The 18,071-nt window shown below is 40.9% G+C and overlaps 1 protein-coding gene across 2 annotated transcripts; it reads left to right on the top strand.

The window, feature by feature from the left end:
- The first annotated feature begins 3,136 nt into the window (after window positions 1-3,136).
- On the top strand, window positions 3,137-17,996 carry LOC103763406 (claudin-15). 2 transcript variants are annotated; one of them, XM_008930169.4, is made up of 6 exons: window positions 3,137-3,942; window positions 4,316-4,591; window positions 12,959-13,123; window positions 13,273-13,354; window positions 16,006-16,116; window positions 17,437-17,996. In XM_008930169.4, exons 2-6 carry the CDS (start codon window positions 4,372-4,374, stop codon window positions 17,534-17,536), a joined length of 678 nt encoding a protein of 225 aa, XP_008928417.1. In that variant the 5' UTR covers window positions 3,137-3,942; window positions 4,316-4,371; the 3' UTR covers window positions 17,537-17,996. The 2 variants fall into 2 exon arrangements, with proteins under 2 accessions (XP_008928417.1, XP_017938628.1); XM_018083139.2 differs by lacking the exons at window positions 3,137-3,942; window positions 4,316-4,591 and adding an exon at window positions 8,734-9,045.
- Window positions 17,997-18,071: the final 75 nt, after the last annotated feature.

The raw sequence follows: 18,071 nt of genomic DNA, 5'->3' as shown, positions 1-18,071 counted from the left end.
GAATCACAGAATATCCTGAGTTGGAAGGGACCAGCAAGGACCACCGAGTCCAACTCCTGGGCCTGCACAGAACCATCCCCACGAGTCACACCATGTGCCTCAGAGTATCATCCAAACGCGCCTTGAGCTCTGTCAGCCTTGGTGCTGTGCCAACTGCCCTGGGGAGCCTGTTCAGTGCCCAACCACCCTCTGGGAGAAAAACCTTTTTCTAATATCCATCCTCAGCCTCCTCTGACACAACTTCAGGCCATTCCCTCGGGTTCTGTGACAGAGAGGAGATCAGTGCTTGCCCCTCCTCTTCCCCTCATGAGGAAGTTGTAACTGCAGAGAGGTCTCCCCTCAGTCTCCTCCGGGCTGAACTGGTCAAGTGCACTCAGCTGCTCCTCATATGGTTTCCCCTCAAAACTCTTCACCATTTTCATTGCCCTTCTTTGGACACTGTAATAGCTTAATATCTTTCTTGTATTGTGGCACCCAAAACTGCACATAATATCCAAGGTGAGGCCACGCCAGTGCAGAGCAGAGCCTTCCTCAACCAGCTGGCAATGCTGAGCCTGATGCCCCCCAGGACATGGTTGGCCCTCCTGGCTGCCAGGGCACTGCTGACTCATGTCCAACTTGCCATCAACGAGGACTCCCAGGTCCCTTTCCTGGCACTGCTTTCCAGCATCTCATTCCCCAGTCTGTCTTCAGGCACCCAGATTGTCCCATCCCGGGTGCAGAATTTGACACTTTTCCTTGTTTAACTTCATACAGTTGATGATTGCTCAGCTCTGTAATTTATCAGGGTCTCTCTGCAGGGCTGAGTTAATGTATACTGTTCTCTAGAAGCCTTATGGAATAGGCAGAACCTGCCTCCTCCTAGCCTGGGGCTCTGCCTGCAGCAGCCCAGGAAGTAGGGAGGAGGTTGGGGCTGCTGCCTTGGCCCTGCCTTGCTCTGTGTGTGGTTCCACACGATCTCACCACACCTCACCACCTTCCCTCACCTGGCTCCTCCGCCCTGCCTTACCTTGCCTCCCCACTGGGCTGCTCCAGCAAAGGGTTGCATGAGGCCGATCAGGTGCAAGACAGCTGCTCCCACCCCACAGCCTTCTCCCAGGCTTTTCCCTGTATCTGTATCAATAATAATGTACCCAGCAGTACTAGAGAAGTGATCATCCCCCTGTACTCAGCATTGGTGAGCCTGTACCTCAAGTACTACGTTCAGTTTTTGGCCCATCACTTTAAAGAGGAGTTTGAGGTGTTGGAGTGGGTCCACTGAAGGGCAACAAGGCTCGTGAAAGATCTAGAAAACTTGTATTATGAGGAACAGCTTAAGGGAGCTGGGTTGGTTTAGTCTTGAGAAGAGGGGGTGCAGGTGTGACCTCATTGCTCTCTATGACCACCTGAGAGGAGGTTGCAGTGCTGCAGGACCCATCTTTTCTGCCGCACCTGCAGTGAAGAGGACAAAAACTGAGACAGAGGAGATTCAGATTAGATACTAGAAAAAAATTTTTCCCCGTTGGGGTGGTCGGGCACTGGAATTGGTTTCCCAGGGAGGTGGTGGAGTCACCCCTGGAGGTGCTCAAGAGGAGTCTGCATCTGGCACTGGCCGATGTGTTTTAGTGGTTTATGGGTTACAGTGGTAGCACTGGGTGGACAGTTGGACTGGAAGATCTTAAAGGTCTCTTCCAACCTTGATGATTCTATAATCCTGTGATTCCCCATGCATGCTTGAGCAGGTGCCCCAGGTGCCTTGTGGTTCCCTTGCTGCTGGCTGGGGCTCCTGCTCTCTGGCACTCTGCTGCTGTTCCTGGCACCATCTCCATGCCAGCTGAGCTCCGCAGGGCTGGAAAGGTGTGTTGGCAGGGAGCAGTCCCCTGTCCACACCGACACCCTCCTGAAATTAAAATAGAAAAGAGAACAGGTTTCTGCTTTGCAAATAACTTGTAGGTTTCCAGAAGCTATGTGTGCCTTCCTGGTTATCTGTGTTGCCATAGAGATACCCATGGGACAACCAAGCGCTGTACATGCCAGTCACGCCTGGGCCGCCAGAGACCAGAGGGCAGAGCCTCCAAAATCAAGCAGCTGAATAAACAGTGGTTTATCTCAAGCTTGTATGGAGAGGGCGAGAGGCAGCAGTCACGTATTGCAGCAGGAAAAGTTCCCCGTGGGTGTGAGGAACATGCTCCACGGGAGAGCAGCTGTGCAGTTTCCAGTCCCGGAGGCCACTCCATTGGCTGGAAAAGCTTGGGTGACCTGATCCAGCACTGAGGCTGTGCTTTAGCAGAAGATTGGCATCAGTATGGCCCCTTCCAGCCCAAGTTATTCTATAGTTCACTGTGTGAAGGGAAAGTTAATAGCAATGTGAAAGTGATCTGCATCTTGTAATTGCAAGTGGTTATGAGCCTGATTAGGTTCTTAAAAAGTTATGACAACTTCAGGAGCAAAGTCATGAAGTCAAATTCTTTTTAAGTGGGGAGGAAACGAATTAACATTGCTCCGCCTTTTTTTTTCTTTTCCTATGTAGTAGTGAAAGAGTTTGCCTTCTCAACTTAAGGTCAGACTCTGACCAGAGAAAACCTTTGTGAGCTGTGGTGGGAAACTGCTCTAAGTGGTTTAGTACTGTATTCAAATCTGCATTTTATCTCTCTCTGATTATGCTGGTGGCCATGGGTCAGCCTCAGAATTTACTTGAACTAAGGAGTGATCAGCAGGTTCAAAGCTATAAAGTGCTGGTATTAGAAATGTATATATACATATGCAAATGAAATCAGTGTTGTAACCAATGTTTTTTCTCTGGTTTTTGATGTAAACAAATGAAAAAGAAGTAAAAGAATTTTTTAACTTTTCAGTTTCAACACTTCTACCACTCATTTTTGCTTCCAAAAATTACCACCTTATCAGAAGTAAATTGTTTGTTTAAGTGACTTAGATATTTTTCTTTGTTAACCCTTCCTGCCTGATGTTCAGACCACATGCGTTTTCACTGTTGTTAATGTTAAGATGTTTTTAATGTTAATAATGGTTTTGCTCCCCCAGGGCTTGTTTTTATCACATTACAGCTCTTAGTTATATATGTGCACTTTGTGAGGGATGATGCTCTGGACTTTGTGTATTTATTTGGTTTTGGTTTATAGTCATTCTCCTTTGGACAGTTGCAAAGCATATTTGCTATCAGTGGTGCCATCACCTCGCACCTATAAACATGACAGCGCATGACAGCTGGTACAATCAAGTCCTGAAGGGTTGGGTGTCCGTAGTACAGGTTGAAAGAGGATGGATGTGGTGTCAGAATAAATTGTTAGCTGGATAGTCCTATGGGGTTTGTGTGGTAGCAGCAGGGTCAGGAAGGGGTGAGTGAGAGTGGCATCTTGGGGCAGAGGAAGGCAAAGAGAGGAGGAAGAACAGCAGCAAAGTGGTTGCAGAGCTGTCCCAGGCAGCCAGACCTCCTTTGGCCGGGAGGTCTGTCCTGTCAGGGTGCATGGCTGCAACCACAGACAGTTTTATTTGTTAATGTGAACCAGTGGAAAGGTAGCTGTCTGCATATTTCTTCATGGTGTGGGCTGCAACCTAAAACAAATGCATAAAAAATTTCAAGTGAAACAACCACTGTGAAAGTTGTAATACTATATTTCTGTAGTGCTTTGTGGTCTGATGGTGTGTGGCACTGACAAAGCAAATTATATGCCAGTGGGTGCCAGGTTAATCTGAGCATCTTTGGTACTAACTTAGGTGATTTTGCTCTAATTTTCCCTTTTGCTGACACTTCGCTGTAGCGAAAAGCCATGCCAGAGCTTTGTGCAAGTCAGGCAGAGCTTTGGCCCTGGGTCCTTGATTTTTAGAATGGGAGCAAAGGTCCTAAAGAGTATGAAACTTCCACTTGGTTGATCAAACTGGTCCTCACAAAGTGCTGACACCAGTGCCTCATAGGAGGGTAGATGAAACGGGCAGACCATAGACGTGAGTATCAAAATTTATCTTGCTTTAAATTTGTATTGATTGGTATTGTAATTGGGAGATGCATAATTGCAGTTGATTGTCCCAATTTTAAAAGAATTTTGAGTTAGCAAACAAGTAAAGAACGGATGAAACATTGCAAATTTAAAGTAGAGAATTCCTCAGTCAGATCCTCTGGTTTTGCTCTGTTGGTACTTTTTTGTGGTAAACATGTGCAGTAATAAATGTTTTCCTAAAAAACATACTCAATGTCATAGAATATTTAAGTATTCCAATTATTTGATGAGATTTAGATTCCAGTTCTACAGTTCCCTGTAGATAACTCCTTATGTAAAGGTAATTCCATTTACTCTGTGGGTATAAACTGTTTCAACAGGTTTCTAATATCAGGAATCTTGGGAGGTTTCTTTGAAGACAACTTCTGCTGGAAGAATGGCATCATCTTCTCTACAGATCTGTGCATTGCTGCTGACTTTAGCAGGATTCACCACTTTACTTGTTACTACCATGTCCAACAGATGGAAAGTTTTGGACACTGCGACAGAGCTGGTCACTGCAGACTGGGTTTCTGAAGGTCTTTGGATGGACTGTGCAGCAACTGCTCTTGGATCAGTAGAGTGCAAGAAATTTCTGTACATGTTGAGTTCAGACAGTAAGTGTGCATGGCATGTTTATAAAATCCAGGGATGTAGTTTTGTTCCTTGTTTCTGGACAGCATGTTAGCGCAGTGGGGTGGCACATAGTGCAGTTGTCACAGAAGGTCTGGTGTGGACAAATCCTGTAGTGGCTGCAGACAGGTTAAAGGGCCCCTGTGAAACCTGTATCCTTCAACCTGCAATTCAGCTCAGTCACTGCTGTGGCTTTGTTGCCATCTTTGTTGTGTTGACAGAGAGATATAAGTGATATACAACAAATCTAAGATTTTTTTTTAAAATTGTTTTGGAAGAAATAGTGTTCTTTCACTCAGCCTAATGCTTAAATACAAGCAGATCATAGTTCAATGAGCACTGGTGTTTGTTTATGCTTTGGTGTGAGACAAATAGATAATCCAGAACTTGTTGGATACTTTGTGCTAAACCTGTGTATTTGTCCTGGAATTTCCCAGAGGCTGGTTTAGATTAAAATACATCTGTGCCACTGGTGCTTTTGTGTTTTCTAGAGTAGACCATACTAGCAGGGTAGCTTGTCTCTAACTAGAAAGAGAAGAAATGTCTCTGTAGGGACTGAAAAGTATTTGTTTGAATTGTTCTAAATTCTAAAGACATCTTTCTTTAAATACCATTTTTACGGTAAAGGACTGTGAGGAACTAACACTGAAGATCTTTCCTCAAAAAAGTGAGTGTAGAAATACTAACAGTGCAGCCTGGTATTTTGTTAAGCTTTCTCTTTTAAACAGAATCTTCTGTTTATTCCTTTACAACTTTCAGTTTTGTGCAGTCACTTTATGCATGATGTTAATGAAATAATTTCTTCCAGTCTTCCCTGCTTTATAGATCCCTGATTATTGTCATTACTGTTTGTCTGGACTCTTTCCAGCTGATTTATTCTTGATGCACAGTGGTCAAAACTTCAAAATACCATGTCTCGCAGACTAAGAACCTTGTTTTTCTTGACACAGATATGGACTTTCCTGGAGTCAGAGCTGCCTGAGACAGATCTCTAAAGTTTGAGAGTTTAACTCTCAAGAGTGAACTCTCAAGATTCAGCACATTTGATGGCCTTTTACCTTCTTATCAATGGTGCCACTTTAAGAATAAGTATCAACATCCTGTAATGAGGCCAGAATCTGTAGCCTCAAAAGAAGGCTAATCATATACTTCTAAGGATTTTAAAAACACTACTCATTGCATCAGAGGCAATGTCAGCTTTTCATACAATCCTGGTATCCATTCTGCTCCTCTCTAGGGCTTCCTCTATGTAAACAGCAGGATGTCTAAGTTTCATTTAGAAACTTAAGTATGATTTATGGAAATTAGAGTGATGAGACGGGGCCAGCAATCCTTCAGTTCTCGTAGTGAGATGGCATGGATGCTTACGATGGTGTGGCAGCTCTGCCTTGACTTGTGTAACAGGGAGAAGCAGATGTTACAGCCCTGTTATGGAGACAAGCGGAGTCAATGTAGGGATGCAGGACAGCCTCCTTTTTTTTTTTAGTGAAGTTTCACTACACCCAACATGGAAAGAAAATATCCCCCAGGAAGAGAAGAGTTCCTGGTGAGCTGCAGCAGTCACCTCCTAGGGATTCTCTTCCCTCCCTTCCAGTGGCCTCCATAATTGGAAGACTGGACCCCTGCTTGGCAGGGGTCAGTGGATCATCTTCAACTATTCAAAGAACTGCATGTCCCCTAAAATCAGCACAGGTTCCTCACGCCAAGGCACATCATGTGGTGCTTGCGGAGTAATTGTCATCTGTTGCAGGGCTGTTTCTCTGCTTGCTGTGCTCAGTCAGCATTCCTGGGTCTTGAAAGTGAGGTGCAGCTCATGTTGATCAAGCACTCAGGTTTTTCATATTGTCAGTACCTTTTCCCCAGTTGTATTGGGTAATCTGATTTTAAAAACTACTATTTCTGCCTGTAAGCTCTCTCTCAACCATATTACACACAAATGTGCTCTGTTGGGATAATACCAGAGGGATTAGGAGCAATTTCTCTCCTTGGTCATATGTTGCTATGATCGTATATGGTCATACCTTGGCATGTCTATGTAAGCATTTTACTTAGGAGTGCACTTTTATAATGAATTTTCCATTTACTGCACCTGGTCTGGTTTGTGGTCTTGGAACATGCAAATTGGTTTCCTTGTGGATGAGGCAAAGCAGGGGAACGTGCTCCAGGAGCGCAGTTCCAAAATTCAGCCATTGACAGCATTCAGTTCACCTGACCGGGTTAGAGCGAGCCCGAAGGCAAACTCCCAAGCTGTGGAAGGTGTGGATGTGAAGCTGTCAGCACCAACTCTTGTTTGCTGCTGATCCAGAGCCTCCTGTAGAGTAGCACTGGCTGTTCTGCCCATTGCTCACCAAACCACAGTTTATGAAATTTAGTGAAGAATTGCCCTATGTTCTTTAACACATTGAAGGGTGACTTCCTGAAGGGAATGAGTAAAATTCCTGGTGCCCTATAGGAAAAGCTCATGCATTGTAATATGCAGTATAATCTTTTCTGTTTATATGTGTGCTTTATGACTGCTTATTGAAATAGATTCTTAATTAGGAAGAGATTTTTTTTAACACTATATTCTTCAATTTTTTATTTTTATCACTGGCAGCAGTATAACATCTGGTGAGACTTGATTCAAGATCCCAACTAATCTCAGCTTTGAAAGCACTGTCAGCAGAAGTGATCGCTGAGGTCATCAGCATAGTCACCAGTGTATGGATAAATTAATTTGAAACTCTTGAAGGGCTTTTAATGGGATGAACATACTCCAGGGTACTGGTACAGTGTGTTCATTTTACTATACCATCATTTTTCAAATTGCAGTGACTTAGCAGAAGAAGAGAATTTTGTAACAGTCACCCAAGAAGACAAATTCTTACCGCACACTGTCTGGTTTCCTTAAAAGATTGCAAGTTCAGACCTGCACAGGATCACAGGATTTGTGCTGCCAGATATAGTCTTGTTTAAATCAGTGGCAATGATCCTCTAGGTTGCCAAGGGAGCAAAAAAGTCACAGTGGCACCGTAATATCCTTTTGCAGCTGAACTTACCAACCTACGGCATCAGTTCAAAGTGGACAGTGAATTTTGAAAAAAAACCAAATACCTGTTATGGGCAAGTTGTGACTCTCTCAAAGGCTAATCTTTCTAGTAGTGCTTATGTAAATGCTGTGAATCTGTTACCATGTTGCATCATAGCAGAATTATTTTATGAAGAAACTCTGACTCCATTTCCTGGAGATAAGAGCAGGTTATCACTGCAAGAGATGGTTAACCTTGTTTGGATACCTTAAAGTATTAACATTAGTGGTGATGTGAATTGTGTCTATGATTCTGTCTAGCTGAGAGCAGTAGCAACTAAACCAAGTTTAACATCTTGTTTGCCTAGAATAGCTTTTTTTTTAATACTAAGATATTCTAGCAAGCAGATACAATTGGCTGATATGTATTATTGTTCCTATAGCTGTTTTTCTTCATCATTTTATTCCTTTTGAGATAGGTCTCTCACACTCGCTCCTTCATTTCCTTATATTTAATTTCCATGACATGTACATTATTACAATGTAATGCATTGTACAATTGTACAGTGTAAATGGCACTATTTTTAAGACTGAATGTGTTTAAGTATAGATCAATAGACAGTAAAATATTAATGGAAACCACTTATCCACAAACTTAACCTTCCTGAAGGAAGCTGGCAGTACTATTGTTACAGATTACTTATGACCATAACTCAAAAAAATGTGCTAAATTTTCTAGCAACAGAATAAAGCTTCTGTTCTCAAGCTTTTCTATGTTTGAGTCCTCAAGCAAATAACACAGTAAAGTTTTTTGAGATCAATAATAAAATTACAAACAATTTTAATCTAGTGTAAAATCTAGTTGACTTCAGAGAAAATAAAATATTTGCCGCATACTGTCACTCTTATTAGGTATTTTGTAGATATACTGACTGGACTTTCTAGGCTGAGAAAAAGAAGAGGCTCATTTTTCACTTCCTATTAGAAAAAGAATTAATATTGTCATTTTTTTTTACACGCTAATATCTTTATTATGAACTGCTCCCACTTCTTATTGTCATGCCCAGCAAGCCTTATCTCTGGGGTTGAGCAAAGAGCAAAGGTAGACTCATTTTGGAGTGAAACGCAGAGATAAAACACCAAGGAGGCTTCTGAAAGGCTTCACTTGGTTGTAATCTAATTATAAGGATACTTAACTGTTACTACTCACAAGCATGACTGCTGCCTTGGAAATTGTTGGTCTTCTCTTGTGCTTGGGTGGGTTGGCAGTTATTGGAGCTACTTTGCCAAATAATTACTGGAAAGTCTCCAGTATACATGGTAGTGTGATCACAACGTCTACGTTCTATGAAAACCTGTGGAAGAGCTGTGTAGAAGACAGCACTGGAGTATCCAACTGCAAGGAATTTGACTCTTTGCTTAAACTGCCTGGTATGTGACTTTGCGCAGCCTTGTTCATATTGCTTAAAAGTTTATTGGCAAAAAGGACTATGGCTTTTGTTTTGGTGATCTGGTAGTGCTTGAAAATAACTGGCCAAGAAGGACTTTGTGGGTTGAAGTAATAAAAATCTCTTAAGCAGCAGAATGTGTCAGGCATTTTAGGAGAGGCTATAAAATACGGCAAATGAAGTCGGTTGATCAAGCGTTTATTTTAATAGGCATTTTAAGTATGGTGTAATCTCTTCTCTAGCATCTTGTGGGAGGAATTAGTAGGAGACATTTTTTAATTGTTTATTTATTTTGAATTATTGTATAGGCCTTCTTTTGAAATACTTCATAGCTAATGTACTGCAGCTGGAGTTTTTTCATATAGCAGGAAATACTATTTACAGCTGAGAAGTGGTAGTGGGTTTTGTGCATTGAGACTGAAAATTGTAGGCAATCCAAGAAATACAGTAAGTATATGTTATACATATTATAACGTTATAAGTTATACAAGGAGTATATGTTATAAATTAATATACCTGTCAGGGCTTGTTAACTAATGTCTTTTGGGATGTGGTTCTAAATATCAAGAAATTTAAATCTGCTGGTTCCTGTCCTCTGTATCAGTCTTCAGCAGAATTGTGGATTGTCCTCAAATGTCCCACTAAGGCAATATTCTGTGGATAGTAAGCATGTTTATAGATAGTGAAGCTATTTTTTTATTAATCTTGAATAATTCAATATGTAGATACTTATCCAGAATAAAAATGCCTTCTTTCTAGTTGAATATACCCTGGGAGGTGGTTAAACTAAATAGGTAGGAGGATACTCCTAATCTGAAGAATGTGTACTATAGGATTAGTGGGAATGAGGTATTAAATTCACTTTCTCTCTCAGTCTGAAATAAAGGGATGTTGTTGACCAGCTCTGACACTAGCATAGCAATTCTCTGAAGCTGTCTGTGTACAGTATTTAGGCAATAATCTATTATTTTCATTTTTCAGTCTTATCTAACAACTGCTTTTACAGTACATGTGTGTATTAAGAGGCACATAACCCTTTTTAAACTTCTTAGAGTAAGTAATAGCCGGATCATATCCATGGGACATTATCCTCTGCAGAGCGTTTCTGTCAGTGTGCACTGGCAGTGCTGGGTGAACAGCTGGGCTCCAGGATCCCAGAGGTCTTTGCCAGCCTTAATGATTCTGGGATTTTATTTGGTTCTTGTAAAAAACAGTTCAAGGGCTGGTTTGCCACTGACTGCAGGCGGCATCTTGTCAGTGATGGATTGACATGAGGTGCTGCCTCTGAGAGGGTGTGCAGATGTGGGCAGTGGGGCTGCAGGGCAGCATCATGGAGCTGCCCAGGAAAAAGTGGCTTTCAAAGAAACTGGCGGGGGTCAGAAAAGAGCATCGCGATGTGCTAAAGCCGAAGAGAACAAAAGGCAAGCAACAGGAGGGCTCCTAAAGAACTGCAGATAACAACATGGAGTCAGCAGGAAGGAAAAAATAAATGGGGCCAGACAGAACGTAAATGACTGGGCCAGGCCCTGAAGTGAATTTGATCTATTGAAAAGGAGATCGGTTCTGTGGTTGAGAAGACAGCAGTGTATTTGAGGGACATAGGCAGGGGAAAGGGAAAAACAACTTGCAAAATTGTAGAGAAAAAACATTTTTAGAAAGGAAAACTGAAAAAAAGAAGTTAGAAGACACTGAATTGTGTTAAAAGTGGAAAAGGACAGCTGGGCAAAGCAAGAAAGAGGAAGAAAATGGGCTTGGTAATAATGAGGACCGAGTAAACAGTGGGACTTCTAAGAAATGTCTATAGTACTGGCAGATGTGAGCAAAGGCAGACTAAAAATTATCATTATCAGTTTAGGCGTGGTTCAAGTTGCTGTTTAAAACTTAGCTGAAACTGTTGCTAAGATGTCAGGGATTGGTGGGAGGGGAAGAGAAAAAACAAAAGTGTCTTTGTTACCTCTCATCAAAAGGATCATAAAGATTTTCCACGGAGGTTTCCTTATTGGCAACTGAGCTATGTGGAATACCTCTGATTTTTCGTTTATATATGGAAAATATCAGACTTGGTTCTTTTAGACAGATTTAACACTTTTGAGTTCAGTAAACCATTAGTCTAACTCACAAACATTTGAAGTGAGGATCTTTTTAAAAGCAATATTGTACGATTGAAACCATGACTGGCTACTCTGTATAGCTAGCACTATCTATCTAGTCACAACTAAGTCAAACATTTGATAGATCTGTTTGCCAAATGCTTTTCATACTCTTTTTTTTTTTTTCTTTCTTCTTTTTCATGTTCCATAATTGTTTCTTCCAATGATAGGTTTTGGGCATAATCTCTTACAATCAGTACTGACTAATAAAATGAACTGCCTTTGTATCTTGTCAAATAAGCTAATTTTAAAAATAAACACAACAACAAATTGAGCTTTCTTAACTGTGAAGCAAGGCCCTCAGTTAAGGCTGTTGAGGTTATTGTATTGTAGTACAATGGTATGAAATTTCTACTGTTAAAATAATACAGCCATTGGCTTGCAAGCAGTTAGCCTGAGGATATGCTTGTGTGTCCTGGAAAGATGGGGAGTCCCATCTAACACTGCAGGACCTGAAATGTAAGTTGTTGGACCCTGCTATGGGTGATTCCTGGTGCCGTGGTGTAAGACCCCAAACTAGAAAGCAGCATTGTTGAGTGCTTGTCCTAACAGTACCTTCTGCAGGCAAAAACTTTGAGGCATTAATGGTATTTTGAGAGGTATTTTCACTTTTTTTACTCTCTGTATTTTTTCCATAAAATTTTTAAAATTAGTGCTTAATGAAGCATTAATTTCTCAAGTGATTTTATCCTTTAATATCCTTTAATTTATTTCACGACTGCTTATTACTATTTTTGATAACTCTCAAGCTTGCAGGATCAATACTCTTAAGCCACATTAGGCAATACAGCCCACTGAGTCAGTGTGTGAATATCACTTTGCCTCCTGTTTCTCTCTTTGATTTTTGTTGTTTGGAGAGTTACGGGCTCACTCTGCTACAGACCTGGCCAACAGGTTATCATGGAAGACTGGGGAGGTGATCAGGGAGCAAGAAGAATGTTGGCATCAACAAAGCCAGTGTCCAGTTGCAGTCCAGTTCTGACCCTTCTGATGTGTGGTTAGAATTTTAGAGTCATTTAGGTTGGAAAAGAACTTTAAGATCATCAAGTCCAACAAAGTTAGCAGTTGTGACCTGCCGGATTGGTGACGCTTGGCATGTTTATCTCACAACAAAGGTGCCGAAATGCCACTCGAGCTGGAACCTGCCAAGTGCACAATGCCATTTTAGAGGAGACCGAAGTCTCTGTTTGATCTTTCTTCTTAGGCTGATTAATAATCTTGTCTAGGTTTTTGTGCAATTGATACCTAAATGTGAAGACTGTGACCTTAAGCAATACAGACTTGTCAGCATACCAAATTCCCTAACGTGCCCACGGGAGCTGTAAGCTCTCCACAGGAGTATGTCTTAGGGAGGAGAGGAGTGCTACAGCTCTTGGACCCACTTGCCTCCTGTTTGTTACACTGATTCAGAGTTTGAAGTGAACTGCTAACTCAAGCACATTCTTTCCTATCTCTCCCTGGAAGCAGCAAAACTGGTACATTTTTCCAGTTCCTCTGTAATGCCTGAGCCCCACACACCTTGGCTAGCACCTGCTGTTCAACTCTGAAATCTGATTTACTTGAAGGCTGAACGCGCTCAGGTTTGGAGGCTTCTATGAACCATATGACAAAGTTGGACAAGATTCACTTATTTTATTACTGCACCTGTTGATTTTGTCAGTCCTTCTAATCACTTTTACTTTTTCAGCACAAGATCAATGTCATTTTTGTATAGATCCTGATTTGTTTTCTCTTTTTCTGTGTTAGCTCATATTCAGGCATGCCGTGCCTTGATGATTACTTCCATCCTTCTGGGATTCCTAGCTACAGTAGTCTCACTCTTTGGTTTGAAGTGCACAAACATTGGGTTGAGCGATGAGGATGGAAAAATGAAGTTTGCTGTCACAGGAGGATTTCTTTTCATTTTAGGAGGTAATATCAAGGCTGAAATGAGAATGCTATCAGTACTTTGTGTTGCTTTCACAGCCAGATTAAATGAAATTAACTTGTTCTTAGTTTAAAGCTGGTACAACCATTAAAGGAATCACTCACCTGTGTGCTTTTTAAACTTTTTCGTGTAGGTCTCTGCTCCATGGTGGCTGTTTCTTGGTATGCTGCAATCATTACTGCTCAGTTTTTTGACCCACTGTATGCTGGAACCAAGTAAGTTAATGGATCTGTCGTACCAAACTCCATCATGTGTTAGAAACTTGCACTAATCCCAGCTGCTCCAGAGTCTCAGAACCTGGATGGATACCATTATACAGTCTTGCAGGAGGAAAAAAATTGTCTTCGGGGAATCTTTTTACGTCAGAGATGTTGGTGGGGAGAGAGGAGAGTTGTCTTCTGGAAGAGTTAGTAAACGTGAGGAATATTAACCCCACATCCATGCGGGTTTTGTACTATGTTTACATTTTCTTTTGAGACTCAATTAAGTGCAAATCTCAAGACGAAGAAAAAAAGGTACAAGTCCTAATTTTCTTCAGCATTTAGACCAAAAGAGGTACAAAATTCTAGATATGGCTAGGATAAATTGCCTCACATATACAAGCATGGGAAAATTGTCCAGAAAGCAGCTTGAGCTGTGTACTGGTGACCTGCAGAGAAATGTACTGCTTGTCTATGTATTGTCTCAACATTTGTTTGCCTTATGAATAAAATGAGGCAAAATTTGGGGGACTGTCAGCTAGTACAGTTGCACACAAACAAGTTTCAAGGTATAAAAGCCCTTACTCTTGTCTGATGTAAAAGCAATGGTTGTCAAAACCAAATGGCAGCTTATGGCACTTTATCAAGGTGCCCTTGTAAAGGAACAAGGGTAGAGGTCACCAGGCCTCTCCTTCAGAGAAGGGGAAAAGGAGATGGAAACATACTGTGGAACATGAGACCTCTAATTTGTTAGTACCTCTGTCTAGTATATAATTCATAGATCAGTAAACTATAAATCTCTAGTTGCTAGGATCATATTTGAAGTGTTTTGTAATTTTCCACCTGGGAATCAGTTCAGAAAAGTCAGAGGTGAAGTGCTTTGTGATGAATCAAAGTACTTTAAGCAATTGCTTTAGTTGTTTGTCAGTTTTCCCGGTGTTTTCAATGAAGCACTTACAAAGAAATTGCACTTGTGCACTTACTTGTTGTTTTATATCCTCTTCAGAGAACTATATGAAGGGTAATAAATACATTAGGGAACTGAAAAAAAAATGTTGATAAGGAATTTCAGTTAGTGGGATAGTTAGTGAGTTTTATAGTTATCTGCTATAGCTTTTGGGCTTCAACATCAATGACTGTTAATCAGTTACCAGATTGTTTGCATTCAGTAGCTGAAGAAATCTTTTTTTTTAATATCCAAACTTCATGTTTAAGCTATTGATTCTCTGAGCGGTTCTTGGTGAATTAACTTTGGTCACTGGTAAAGCCAGACATGGACTCTGAGAGACAGTTAAATTCAATTGCAGGCCAGTATTAATCTTCACTCTTAAGAGACTGGGAAATCCAGTTTTTCAGATAGCATTTTTTTTTGTCTGACTTCAGCAAACTAGTGAAGTTAACCTCTGCTAATTCTTAGGGGAGTTTCTCATACAGTTGTGAAGGCAACCTAAGTTCTCCTGCAGATCCCTTCTATATACTTTCCTTGGGGATGGCATCTACAGCATTCCTGTCTGTAGTTTACTGGTGAGCAGAGACTATTTCAGACACTGGGCAACGCTCCCTGGCTGTTCCTGTATTCCTTCAGCAGCTTGCACTGCTTTTTTTTTGAGATAGTGACTATCTCCCCACCGTGTGTTTAGAAAGCACCTAAACCAGTGGAGACCTTGCAGCTCCAACGTGCAATGAGAACATGGAGAGCAGGGAACGTCTGTGAACCTCCGAAGCCCTCCTGTTAGCAATGAATTCTGGAGTCAGAAGCTTCAACACTTTTAAATGATGATTTTGTGTTTACAAGTGGAAAGAAAACACAAATCTCTGGTTGCAGTGTACTTTCAATACAGCTCATAACACTTATTTTACCCTTATAGTGGGTACCTCAGACTACAGAGGTACAGGTGTATTGTGCCTATAGTCTTCAAATACAAAACTTGTTTTCCTCTTTTTGTGAAACTCCTGCCAGACTTTTCCAGACTCACTTGTGTCTAGTCTTTGGGACAAATTCATTATTAATTAATTTTTTGGACTGGACTGGGGGGTTTCCTGAAAGGTATAGTTTTGCACAGCAAAATGGGGAACTATTCTTTTTCACCCTGGGACACTCATACATGGATTTCAGCCATACAACCACAGAGGGTGCCAAATATTCTTTAGGATACCTAAGTTTGAAAACTAGCCCTATACAAACAGCTACTTGTAGGTCACCTAGCATCATGCCCATAGAAAACTGATTCCTATGGTTAGCCTTTTCTCAGGACAGACAGTAAGGTCTGATTCATTCCGTTTCACAAAATTGCTTCAGTGGCACAGCCAATAAAAGGGAAAAATAAGTGTTGTGGATGGCACAGAAGGTATGTTATTATTATTTATTATCAACAATTTGTTAAATATATGCAATTATTTATTGCTACTTATCTTAATGTAGCTTCACGCTTTCTGTACTATCACTAGTTTAGCAGAGCACTTAAATATACAAGTAAGAGTTTTACTGAGCAGACACAAAGCCAGGTCTATTCTCTGTTCTCTGCTGATGTACCTTTCAGTTGGCTGATTTCTATGCGGACTAGAATTTGTTTCTTTGCATGATTTGTGAACCTTATGGCTCAGCCTAAAATAATGGCTTTGTGATCCTGTTATAAGCTGTTTCCATAAAATCTTTCATGTTTCAGGTATGAACTGGGAGAAGCTCTATACTTAGGCTGGACTGGTTCTATTCTTTATATCCTTGGTGGGATCTTACTGACCTGTTCATGCAAAGGGAAGGAAAAACAGAATTACAGGTAATCTTGGGTTTGTCAGTCGAAACAGTAGCTGTAAATTACTGTGCACTTTTCTCCCTCTCTCTCTCTCACCCTCTTGTATAAATATGTAGCCATATACAGTACAGCAGTACTATGGGCTGTCACAGACTTGTGATGGCAGGGGATGCTACACCAAACACTTGCACAGTATACTTGTTGATACTTCACCATCAGTAGTCCCTATAACTTGTGTTTGGTATTTCTGGGTACTGCTTATATTTCTAAGTGAAAATGTGCAGTGAAAGAGTGAACTGTCTATTGGCAAAAGTATTTCAAAGAATATAGTGTATTTTAATCCAGTTTCTCTACAATACTCACTGTGATTAAAATATTCAAACATCATTTAATTTGCAGAAAGTGTAATGGCATTTCCTTCCCAAAGCACATCCAACTGATCATTAGAAACATGGGTTTTTTTTCTTGTTCTTTATGGAAATGTCTTGTTGCAGAAAAGTCTCAGCAGAAAAGCTGAGACTTCTGGCCTCAATATTTAATCTTCCCTGGACTTTTTTTCAATCTTAAATTATTGACACAAACAGAAGGTCCCTTTCTGAAGAAGAGGGATGAGATTGCAAAAATAGCAGAGGTTCATGTCTACTCAGAAGAACTCAAATGGCTTGGAGGTTGTACTGGCTAAGCTTGAGAGGCTGATAACATGGAAGGAGGAAGCATGCTCACTGCTGCTATATTTAATCTTTGAAGATTATGTCAAAACACATAGTAAGTGAGCGCTCCTCTGATACTCCACTGCCTAATCTGAAACCATTTCAGTTTTATGGTAATATTTCATCAGCCACATTGGACTTTAGATCTTGTTCACCGTATTTTAATACAAAGTACCGGATGTCCTGAAATGTCCTGAAAATCAGGTAGAACAGACATATGAAATAGAAGTTCAACATGACGAATGACAGCTGAAGGGATTGGCTGAAGATACTTGTTTTTTTCTCATCATCTTGATTCCTGTATTAAAACCTGGAGCTTGCACAAGGGCATTGAGGGCTAGGTTCTCTTCTGCTTTAAGACCTTGACTGAAATGCCTTGAGGAAGAGCACAGGTGAATTAGGAATCCAGAGTGTGGTGTTGGTTATGAGAGAGATGGCTGTGCTGCCTGTCAGGGAGCCCTTGTCTTTCCACTTAGCTACCAGACCGATGAGAACAATAGACAGCTGCACCTTTGTGAAGAGTGTGCTATCGAGGGGTTTGATATAGACCTAAATGAGTAACTTCCTAAGTATCTAAACTATGAACATGTGTCTAATACTTCTTATTTGTATCTTTTTTTTCCTTACTTTACAGAACCAACAAATACGGATATTCAGCAGGCCAGGCAGCTCCTCAGCCACACATGTATTCCAGGAACACTGAGACGATCATAAGCAACAAGGAGTATGTCTAAACTTCCATTTTGCATCACCTGTAACATTAGTAGGTTATGAACTCAAATAAAGAAGTGAACTACTTCCAGGGTTCCGGTTCCAAGTTGCAATCTTATCCCTTAATTTGGAGCAGTACAGGAGGAGGAGTGCTTTCCAATGTAAATAGGAATGGTTTTCAGATGTAAATAGCTTTCTACAGAAGATGTGAAGTGAAATCCTGCCACAAGAAGGTTTTCTTCGTGCTGACAAGGCTGGTAAAATTTAACCAGAGCGCAGTATATGCTGACACTTGAGAGCAACAGTTTCCATTTCAGCTGACTCAAACATGTGGAACTGAGAGCTGTGTTTGACTGCGAGTGCATGTGCCTCACAGTTAAAAACGTATTGTGTTTTCATTAATGTTTAGCTTCCTACTTTTGTTTAGCAGCTTTAGCTTTTTGACAGGAAATAAACTTTATTCCATGGATTGACTGGAACAGATTTTTTGATGAGTGGTATCTTGGCAATTAATAAGGATCTGATGTATTACTGCAATTCTTATTATGTATGATAGTC

Source organism: Manacus vitellinus, unplaced genomic scaffold, assembly GCF_001715985.3.
Source record: "Manacus vitellinus isolate BGI_N305 unplaced genomic scaffold, ASM171598v3 scaffold_60_pilon, whole genome shotgun sequence".
In the NCBI taxonomy this organism is placed as follows: Eukaryota; Metazoa; Chordata; class Aves; order Passeriformes; family Pipridae; genus Manacus; species Manacus vitellinus.
This window is presented reverse-complemented; position numbering and strand designations above follow the sequence as displayed.

What these genes read in the sequence shown, in the direction of transcription:
- LOC103763406 (XM_008930169.4), top strand. Translation starts at nt 4,372, where the DNA reads ATGGCATCATCTTCTCTACAGATCTGTGCATTGCTGCTGACTTTAGCA. An exon ending in GTACATGTTGAGTTCAGACA is followed by an intron (nt 4,592 to 12,958) that starts GTAAGTGTGCAT and finishes TTTCTGTGTTAG; the next exon opens with CTCATATTCAGGCATGCCGT. An exon ending in AAGGAAAAACAGAATTACAG is followed by an intron (nt 16,117 to 17,436) that starts GTAATCTTGGGT and finishes CTTACTTTACAG; the next exon opens with AACCAACAAATACGGATATT.